This window comes from Suricata suricatta, chromosome 5 (assembly GCF_006229205.1).
Source record: "Suricata suricatta isolate VVHF042 chromosome 5, meerkat_22Aug2017_6uvM2_HiC, whole genome shotgun sequence".
NCBI lineage: Eukaryota > Metazoa > Chordata > Mammalia > Carnivora > Herpestidae > Suricata > Suricata suricatta.
Genome location: NC_043704.1, coordinates 3,626,534 through 3,637,829, shown reverse-complemented (window position 1 = coordinate 3,637,829; position 11,296 = coordinate 3,626,534). Strand labels below are relative to the sequence as shown.

The 11,296-nt window shown below is 42.7% G+C and overlaps 1 protein-coding gene across 1 annotated transcript in view; it reads right to left on the bottom strand.

The window, feature by feature from the left end:
* Window positions 1-9,325: 9,325 nt before the first annotated feature.
* The window catches only part of LOC115291419 (putative protein ZNF720), a 10,293-nt gene continuing 8,322 nt past the window's right edge, over window positions 9,326-11,296 (bottom strand). Inside the window, exon 4 of the mRNA XM_029938873.1 lies at window positions 9,326-10,168. Coding sequence (XP_029794733.1) covers window positions 10,011-10,168 — 158 coding nt within the window. The 3' untranslated portion in view covers window positions 9,326-10,010. The remainder of the gene's footprint in view (window positions 10,169-11,296) is intronic.

Sequence of the window (11,296 nt, the reverse complement as noted above, 5' to 3'; positions counted from 1 at the left end):
GATTTCTGAAGCAAGGGTTTTTCTGGTGTCTTCTATGTGGTTTTCAAGCGCAGCTACTGGTCTTGTAACTGTTGTTGTAAATTCTTCTTCAGATAGATCGTTTATATTTGCTTTGAGCTATTCTCGGGCTATGATTTCATGTTGACCTTTGTTTTGTGAAGAATTCCTCTGGATCTTCACTGTGGCTCAGTTTCTGTCTTATGCATGTTATAAGAGCTCTTATATGCCCGGGCCTGAGAGGACTGCTGTATTAATAAGGGGTCGTAGACTGTCCAGTGCCTGACACCCCAGGACACCCTTCTGGTGTATGTTTTGTGCAGTCAGCTGTTATATTTTGGATGCTCTATCCCACTGGTCTGTTCTCTGCAGATCTCATTGGTGTAGTCATGGTGAGTATGGACCCTTGACCAGGTGTCCTTTAATTGGTTTGTTGAAGGAACCCTGACAAACAAAAGGTGGGGTGTGGGAAGTGGGAAGTCTCAATTCACAAAAAGAGAGAAAGGAGGGAAGGAAAATCAAACTGAGAGTCAAAAAACTATAAGGCTGTTTCCAAAGAAACAGAAAGGAAGAAAAGAAAACAAAACAGAACAAAAAGAAGAAGAAAGGCAGAAGAAAAGACAAAAGATGGAATTAAAATAAAAAAGCCTGCTCAAATACATACATATATGTAAAGGGAAAAAAAATCAGATACTCTAAGCCAGATCCCAAAAGTAAAAAATAGAAGAGGGAGGAGACAAAAAGGGATAAAAGAAGAAAAAAGAGTTGTCTGTTGGTGCCGGGGGCCGGTGGCTGTGCTGGTCTGGAGGAGAGGCTGGCTCTGCCGGGCCAGTCAGTCTTGCTCCACAAAATAATCAGTGGTCAGGCACGGCGGGGCAGGGATTGGTGTAAGCATGTTCTGCCTCCATTGGGGATCCACTGTGCTGATCTCTGAAGTTTCATTGTGTTGATGTTGGGAGGGGGAATGGTGTCACCCTAAGCTCTCTTCCAGGGACTGGGGATTTCAACCTACATTGTTCAGGCAGCGCTCAAAGAATAGAGAGGACAGTCAACTAGCCCTGAGCCACAATTCTCCTGCCGTTTCTCCTTAGGACTCGGTTGGGACTCAAAACCTGATCTCTTAAAAAAGCTGGCATGGCCCGGATCTGGATCAGCGCCTCTCCTCTGGAGAGGAGCCTCCCCACCCTGTTATTGAAAGGCCTCTGGCTGCACTTGCACAAACTTTTGACCTTGGAGAGGCAAGAAACCCTCGTTCCAAAGTGCTCTAGGCAGAGGACTGTTCTCTGCAGTGCACCCCAGAGATCAGGACACCACACAATGCAATCCAAGGCCAGCTCCTTCTTCTTCAGGAGCCTGCACCATGGCTCTGCTGCACCCTTTTGATAGGGTTTCCCCATCTGACTAATTCTTAGTGTGTATATATATCAGCCTCACAACAGAAGGATACCCTTCTATTGGCAGCAACACAATAAACCAAGAGGATTTTTTGTTTTTTAAGTTGTATTGAAACATTCCCAGTCCCCACTAGCCAATTAGTAGTCTTCAGTTTTAGTTTGTAGTGTTAGCCTCTAAGATTGATGAACCAAATCTTTCCTCATATATCTATATATCATGCATTGTTTCCTAGAAAGACTCAGAACCAAACCCTCTTATCCTTGCTTTCCTTGGGACACCAATACACACCTCCGAGTAGAACAATATTTCCTGGAGCTGGCATAACTGACTCTGAAGGCAACCAGGAGGTGTTCCAGATAACCGTATTCCTCTTTTATGGATTGACTGCCCTAACGTTTTTTTAAGAAAACTTCAGGGCATGGTCATGTGGGTGACTAAGACTCGTAAGCTTCTGACTTCACTCAGGTATGATCTCGTGGTTTTACTTCAAGCCCATCCATGGGCAGTGTGACGACAGCCCGTGCTTGGAGCCTGATTTAGATTTTGTGTCTCGCTCTCTCTCTGCCCCTCTCCCACTCACACTGTGTGTGTGTCTCTCTCTCAATATAAATAAACATTATGAAAAATAAAATGTTCAGCCAGGCAAAGACTTTGAGGTTGGTGTGTGGGCAAGAGTCTGCCTTCTTCCCAAATGGCTGGCCTCCTAAATAAAAAAGCCCATTTTCTTCTCCATCAAAACTCCTGTCTTAAGTCTTGGCTTTGCAGGAGAATAACAGCTGCACTTGAGATTTTTGTAACAAAATTTATGTGGAATAATTGAGTACAATGGTCAGGGGAAAATTCTTGAAAAAATTAATGGCACATCATTGTAAGTTTATTCCAGTAGCACAGGACAGGCCCGGTGTGCAGAAAGAGCTGCACGTTGGCTGTATAAAGCTGCTCATGGGGAGGGTCTTGCAGGGAGTATTAGATCATAAATGTTCCTACCTCAAATTTTCTATTCCTAAAATACTATTCCAACATTTCTCCCTTGGTTACCACTCAATTTTGTAAGATGTACAGGCAGTCAAGAGACCCTGGATGTAGCAACCAGCACATACTTGATCTTATCAAATTTAGGCAAGCTACAGGTCCACGTTCTGGGCGAAAGGTGAACACTTTTCTGTTTCCATCCCATTTCACCCCTGACTAATCTTTGGTCCTGAAATCCTTAAGGTTGTTGAACAGTGAAGGGCTCAACTTCTATAACTTCTTCAAGGTGACAGGGGTTGTCAGAATGTCCCAATCTATGGACCAAAATTGGTCATTCTTTGTCCCTACATGTAGCTATTACAGAAAGCCATGGTTGTAGAGGGCAGAGGGGACATTGGGGCGAATTTGTTTTGTGTAGTAGGCATCGTCTGTTGGCTGGGCAAAGGATAAGGAACTGATTGCACATATCATGACAACAGGAGAGAACAAAGCAAAAGAGAGAACACATTAGAGTTATAATAAAAAATCAGAAGGGCAACCGAAGACATTTTAGGGAGCCCATTGTTCACTCCTCCACCAGGAATTTAATCATTACTTGACAGTAGAGACAAATCAAGATATAAACCCTTTATTATAGAAAATAATCTGATGGTCCCCATCCGAGGGAAGGTGTGTGGGGGGATGGATTAATACGTGCTGGGAACTAAGGAATGCAACTGTTGTGATGAGCACACACATATTTTAACTGGAATTAAAATAAAAACTTAAAAATTCATTACATAATAAAGAAAAAGTAGTTGGATGCTAGTAAAATACCGATATATCTTTTTAATATGAATGGATCAAAGTGGAGAATACTACTTGAAGTTGTTGCGATGAAGACGACTTCCCAGATTTCGGTAGAGGATACTTCCTTCCCAAAAGAGCATATGATTGTAGAACGATATTTCTTATTAATTACTTGAGTCCTAAAAATTATTGAAATTAGTACTCTAGGTCATCATATCAGAACAAGAATGCTTCATTTTTTATTTCATTTCTTTTGAGAGAGATAGAGTGCAAGTAGGGGAGGGACAGAAGGAGAGGGAGAAAGAGGATCTGAAGTAGGCTCTGAGCTGTCAGCACAGAGCTGGTCTTGGACTCAAACCTACCAGCCATGAGATCATGACATGAGCCAGAGTCAGAAGCCAAACAGACTGAGCCACCCAGGTGCCTCAGAACAAGAATGCTTCTTGAATGCTTGCAATCTTTATTTTGAACAAGGATCATACAGTGCATTTGGAGGCATACCTGTATCTAGATGTGATCTTCATACATTTTAATAAATACAACCTATCAGTGTTTAATGTGTTAATATTTGTATGTAATGAAGGCACACTATCCTGCCACTAATATTAATCTACCACACTTTATTTAAGAATGTAGATAATAGATAGCATCTACCATCTCTTTGGTATAGATATAGATATAATTAGATAGATATAGATGATGGTATGGATATAGATGATGTAAAGCTGCATATAAATAGATGACATAGATAGATAGATAGATAGATAGATAGATAGATAGATAGATAGATATAGATACCTGGTAGTCATGTTCTCAGTGGCCCCAGACTTTAAAGTATGAAGAGTTATAATTCCCACCCTTCATCTATTCCATCATTTTCTCTGCCTTATAATTCCTAGGACATCAAGATGGATACATTACAGAAAATAAGGCTACTGTTGACACTTTACCTTAAGTATTTCTTGATTGTGCTTCTTGGGTTCTATTTTTTTTAATGTTTTATTCACCTTTGATACAGAGAGAGACAGAGCATGAGAGGGGGAGGAGCAGAGAGGGGAGACACAGAACTGGAAGCAGGCTCCAGGCTCCGAGCTAGCTGTCAGCACAGAGCCCGATGCGGGGCTCGAACCCAAGACCGTGAGATCTGACCTGAGCCGAAATTGGAAGCTCAACCGACTGAGCCACCCAGGCGCCCCTCTATTTTTTTTTTTTATCGGTTTTCCTTGCAGGGGGCTTGAACCGACACAAAGCAACGTTAGGAAATTCCCTAAAGAACATGCTATAGTCACAAGTCACTATAACCTCTCATATGACATCCCAACCACAGCCCTGGTGAGCAACCACCTTCTCTAGGTCCCTAGACATTCCACTGAGGAGCCTTTAGAGAATATCCCCACAGATTTACCCAAATATGTTTTAGTTTCAAGGGCTCAATCTGGACTTACCCAGGAACTCCTAAACTCTGCACCCATGGTTCTTAATAAGGATTGGGCCCCAGGTCATGATGGTGGGGTTCTTCTGATGTTTCAAGCAAGTGAATGCACACACATGACAGTGCAGGGTGTGTAGTAAATACTCCATAGGTGGCAGAAAAAATATTCCAATAAGAGGCAAGGCATGAGAGAGGAAAAATTACAGGAAGAATTTCATGAATTCTGCATGTGGAGAAAGGACACCTGTTTCCAGTTCTCACAACTGACTCTCTGAATAAGGAAACGTAAACCTCACTTGTTTCACTTGTTAAGTATCTCCACTTCCTCTCAATCTCCCACATTTCTTTTCCAGTTACAAATGTCTTTCATACAGCTCTTTGTCTGTGTTATGATTAGGTCGTGACTGAACTCTTAACTGAGAATAGAGGGATAAAGACCAATGGACCATGGTACTAATTCAACATTTAGTACTGACAGGGATTGAACGTAGATGAAGAATGATGATGGATCACTCTTTAGAGAGAAATATAAGACCTATTAAAAGCACCTGTAGAGAAATATTTTGAAATGTGGGGAGGCGATTGGAGAGAGCTTGTAGTCAGTCCAAAGTTTGAGGCAGCTCCTGATGGTGCTATCTGAGAATAAATGTAACAGAGTTGAGGACTTGGCCAACATGGTCATTTCCAGAAATCAGGGAACTGCTAATTTTCTTCATAATATATTGATTTCCTGCATATCCCTTACTAGAAGATGTTGCTGGATTACAGAGATTACTAATTTATCAGGTAGTTTGGGATGCTGTTAGCTCTCGGGACATACAATGTCATGTGGCAGAGTCGATTTGGGAGCTGAAGGATCCTCCTGGGTGCTATAATAGGCAAGGTCAGCAAGGCATGTGCTGTAGTTCCACCAAGTGCTGGTATACCAGATGTCTAAGCCCAATGTAAGTTGGGTCCACTGTACATGGATGATCTTCCAGGGATGCTAACTCATAGCTGGCGGGTACTTCCTTCATTACCACTTAGCCTGTGATTAGGGTAGTCATGAGTTCTAGGCTCTCTGTTACCCCTCTCCCCGTAGTGGAGACACATGTCAGCAGGCAGGGGCAGTGAGCACTTCTGCTTCAAACAGTCCACCCAATTTTTAAGCCAAAAATGCCAATGGTCTTTCATAGCTCTTACTGTACTTACACCCATTTTTTTGGGGTGTGTCTGTGTCTGTGTGTGTAAATAGGATTTTTATCTCCTGTGAAAACCTATCCCATCAAGTTGGGTAGCAGGTTACTCATATTTACCATGAATACAATGGAAATATAATAATGTTTTATTTTGTCACTCTTACTTATGTTCAGCTATCCCAGGAAGAGTAATATATCTAGAAAATAAGATACATATTTTCTATTATGAACACAAGGAATAAGAAGAAAGCCCATGTCTGATAAGATGACTGAGGCATCATGGGAGGAGGCCTCCTTTTCCTCAGTTTTGCTGTGGCATTATCCATATGCAGGTGTTGTGCTTATCTTTTTTCTCTCATGACCCCAATATGGTGATCCTGTCACTGGGCATCAAACTTTGTTTCATAAACTTTTTTTTTAATGATTGCTTTTGAGAGAGACACACAGAGTGTGAGCCGGGGAGGATCAGAGAGAGAGGAAGACCCAGAATCTGAACCAGGCTTCAGGCTCTGAGCTGTCAGCACAGTGCCCAATGCAGGGCTCAAACCCACGAGGTGCGAGATCCCAACCTGAATCAATGTCAGCCACTTAGCCAAGTGAGCCTCCCAGGCGCCCCTCAAACCCTGTTTCATGATGAAGAAGGAGTATGATAAAATCTGATAGTACCTAGTAATTTTGAAAGGAAGTTATTTCCTTTGCATTCAGGACCGTCGTCCTCCACACGCGAGTCTCCTCCAACTCACTGACCAGAGATACGTCACGTGTCACTCTAAGCAACTCACTTATTGTTGGCAGTCACTTAGTCTATGAGAAGCCCAAATGGTCATCCAGGAATATCATTAAAAATGACCATTTTTACCAACATTGTATCACAGTATCTGAAAGTGTGACAATCGACCTCGTCACTACAATAAGTTGTTACAAAAGTAACCTCAAATTTGGAATATGCCTAACCCAGATCAAAAAGAATCATTATGCATGCAAATAGATTGCTTATTTTAAGGTAGGCATGTACAGATGTTCAACACTGGGCATAGATTATTTAGGATACTATGGGAAAATCATTGGGGCAAATTAATGTTCCTTTATTTTTCAGATTATTTTGCTGGCATAGGAATCAAATTGACAGAGACAGAATACAGGAGAAAAAATCCCAGAGAAATACATGCACCCCAAAACCAAATTATGAATTTGAGACCTATAGAAAGAACCAATGCAGATAGTTTTTCTGCTTTGTAGAGAAAGAGACTGTGAGTCTGTGAGTATTTCACAGCAGAAAGGAACTTCTGTTGGGACTTCAATCAGTATGAAATTCTAGATGGAATTTGGTTAGTGGTTGGTAGCAAACTAGTGAACAGTAACAAGGTTTGTTCTTGAAGACTGCTCAGCTCTAAATTCCCTGTCTGTGGTGGAAAGACTATCTCTTTAACTCTTTGTGCAGGATAGGGGTTTATCACATGGAAGATTGATTTCCTGCTTTTGGAGGGACAGCTGGGGGGCAGTGTTCCTACTACATCGGCTGTTTCTTAAGTAGCTTTTCCTTCCAAAGAATCAACATGGCAAAGGGGCACATTTTAGAGCAGCCTGCTACTGTCCCCTGCACATAGTCAGGAATGGACCTGGCAAAACACCACAGGGTAGAGAATCCAGAAGCCTAAACCCTCTCCCTGCACAGCAGCACTCAGATGCACCTTCTTCAGAAGACTTTCCAGGTGCAGCCCCGCTCTGGACTGCCCCTCAGTGAACAGATTGAAGGAACTGAACATTTGGTTTGGCTGTTTATTTCCAGTCTCAATGGGAGGTGCTAACTTTTACTGAACCCCAAAAGCAGGTATATGGGAATAGAGAACTGCTTGTTTTGGTGCCTACATTTCACACTTTCTCATTAAAGTCAGTGCTTCTTGTGCATACTCATGCAGCACCTTGTTTTCCATTTAAAAACATCCAACTTCACGAAGATTAAAACAGTAAATATCTGGGGTGCCTGGGTGGCTCAGTCGGTTGAGCAGCCGGGTTCAGCTCAGGTCATGATCTCACAGTTCGTGGGTTCGAGCCCCGCGTCGGGCTCTGTGCTGACAGCTAGCTCAGAGCCTGGAGCCTGCTTCGGAATCTGTGTCTCCTTCTCTCTCTGACCCTCCCCTGTTCGGGCTGTCTCTCTCTGTCTATCAAAAATAAAGAAAAATGGGAAAAAAAACCCCAAACAAACAAAATTAAACAGTAAATATACATCCACGTTGTGAAATTATAACCCACAGTTGATTTCACTCTTGATGGCTGCTGAACCAAAAGATACCAGCAACCAAAACATAGGCAAAGAATCGGTTTTACTTGCAAGGAAAGAACACCAGGTATATTTCCCAATATAACCTCCCCTCACAACAAAGTCAGGTCAGATTTACACTGAACACACCTGTTGTGGACCCTCCAGCCAAAAAGCCTGCAGAGGTGATTCCACTGTGACGGCAAAGCCTCCGGGGGGGGGGGGGAGCGTATGTAATTGAAAAGTCCCTAGCCTCGTCTAGGAAGGCGCTACCCTGGATAACGGTTGGCCCTCCCCCCATTTGAGGATCAGGACAAAAGATCAAAGGTACTGGGAGAGTGGGGTGCAGTGCTGTGCAGCCTTTGGCACCCTTCTTTCCCTGCTTGAAAATGTGTGCGCTTGACTGCCTAACGTAAGTGGATCAGAGCATGGGGTTAGTTCTCCTATTATTCATGCCCCTTGGTAATTGTGGTTTCAGTAAATGGGCAGATTTTCTGATTGAAACTTCTCCCCTGTTTAGAGGCACTTTACTCACAGACCATTGTTTGAACCCTTAAAGAAAAATAGCCTTGTCATAAGCTCCAGTTAATATTACACTATATATGCAAAATAAGACTCCCGCTGATGTATTTTTAGTGATAAATTATGTTTTTTGATCTTCTGTATTATACCCATTTCTGTTTAACTTTCTGTTGTCTCTTCCATGAAAACAATGATCCTTTCTGAAACATGTGATTCCTAAGAAGTTACAAACAATGTAATCATTCAAAGAAAGAAGTAATCACCTATGGTATATAAGACACCAAGTTTCACAGTAAAGTGTGGTCTCTTCCACCATTCATGTTGTCTGTGTTCTTTCTTGTAGATATTTCTCCGACACCAACCCCCTACTCAGGGACCCTTAGACTCTGGTGCGTGGGCTGGTCCCCCGCACACACCTGCATATTTGTCAAGGGATGTGGCAAAGGACATTTTATTTTCAAATCAGCCAAAAGACATCTTAAATTGAGAGTCCAGGTCCTAGTTGATTGAAGTCACTGGACCAGGAAGGATAGGCATCCTCAGGTGTCTGGTGCCTAGTCCATTATTTGGGTGCTCATAGTAAATGACAACTCCCTCAAAACCCACAGGAGAATGTGTGTCAAGTCAGTCTCTACTCTGGATTTAGCAGTGGGAGACTATATATCTGTCTGTTCCCACCCCGGCCGGTGGGGCAGTCGATTTTCACGGGTTCCTGATCCTGAGAGAGGGGGTGAGAATAGGATAGGGCAGGGAGCACAGAGAATGAGGGCAAGACAAATGTTTCTGATCAAGCCCCAGTTTATTGAGAAAATATCCACACCTTAAATAAGATACAGGGCGGGAAGCGAAGCAGCTGACCTAGGTTGGTTGCTAGGATACAGGGTCAATTGATTAAGGCTAGGTAAAGGAGAAACCAAACTAAAGTTTTTGGCACAGCCCCTGAGGGGCCGACACAACCCTGCCGATAGGGGGTAGTTCTTTGTACTTTTGGCTTCTCTTGACAGGGAGTGGAACTTCCCTGCCCATTTTTTTAATTCAGGTAACTCACCTCAGGGAGTGACATTTCCTGCCAGTAAATGGCCGAGCAGCTGAATCTTTGCAGCTTCCCACAGGTCCTCCTTTCTTTAATTATTTCAAAAAGGGCTTCTTCCAGAATATGATATTAGAGGCAAGGAAATGACTATGCCTGTCTTAGGTTGGAGGCCTGCCGATCCTTCTTACCTGTCATGGGCACACCCAGAAGCCTGTGTCTGAGTAGTCTGTCTTAGGTTAATAGGATGGTAAGGCCTCTCTTACCGGTCATTGGCTAGCCAGCCTGTGCCTCTTGCCATAATGTAGCTTTTCCATCAGCCTCCTGATCGGCCATATCGAGCTTGTGATAATGGACCTGGGTAGGCTGCACCTATTTGCTGCCTTAGGACTGCCATGACCTTATTGAATAGAACAGGGCCCAAGGGCACCAAGATCAATAGACCAAAATAGGTCTTAAAAACCACGAGGAGATAGGGTAAAAGTCCATAAAATCCACGAGGAAAGGACTGTCGATGTGTTCCTTCCTTCTCTTCTCCAGGTCCACCTGAAGCTTCTTAATATTATTTCTCCAACCATCCAGAAACATGGTCCCTAAAAGAAAAGACAAAGATTTCTCTCAAGGAGATTTTTTTCTCCCCGGAGGACTGAGTGTTTTGATCAATTTCCTTTACTAATCTCTCTGGCAACCATCTGGCTGCATCTGCTTTTTGTGCGTAGATGCACACTGCTCCTCATCCCCAGATCAAAACTGGGTCCAGACCATGCCATTTATTATCCAAGGGGTCCTTCCAAAGCACGGTAGCAAAAGTTTTTTGTGTCTCATTTTGCCAGAGACGTTCAGCAACTGAGTGTCCTTCTTTATCCAAAGTTAAAAAATTTAAAATAAAAAGTGAATGGTGTAAAAGATTCCTGGGAGATCCCTTGATGGGCTACCATTCCCCCTCTTTTATTTTATCAAGGGTATTTTTTAAGAATAAATGTGCCTGTTCTACTATACCTTGTCCTTGTGGGTTATAAGGAATCCCAGTGATGTGTTTAATGTGTAACTGTTGCCAGAATATAGAGAACATGGTCCCAGTATATCTGGGTCCATTGTCAGTTTTTATTTGTTTTGGGATTCCTAACACTGATATGGCAGAAAGCATGTGTGTGTGCTACGACGTGCTCTCCTGCTTCCCCAGTTTGTAAGGTAGCATATAGGAAGCCGCTCTAGGTATCATTATTCATATGGACATACTTTAGATTTCCAAACTCTAAAATGTGTGTTACGTCCATTTGCCAATTGGCATTGGGCACTCGTCCTCTAGGATTTACTCCCAAGTGAGGAACAGGGAGATGCACAACACAAGAAGGGCACTGTTTTACTGTCTGTTGTGTCTGTTCATGAGTGACCTTACATTGTAGCCTCAGAGCTTTAGAGCCTAGATGATGAATCAGAGAGGGGGCCAGGCAATTTAGAATGAGTTAAACCTGAAATCCCTGTCTTGTAGACAGGCACTGTCGCAGTTTCAGTTGCTGAGAAGAGCCCAACCACATACTTAGAATCTCAAGACACATTAAACCTCTTTGGAGTTTTTTTTTTTTTTAATAATCTAATAACAGCAACAAGTTCAGCTCTCTGTGCTGAAGTATCCCTAGTTTGAAAAGAAATGATTCTAGGTTTAGATGAGTTTTTATGAATAACTACAGAAGCCATGCCATCAGAGGACCCATTAGTAA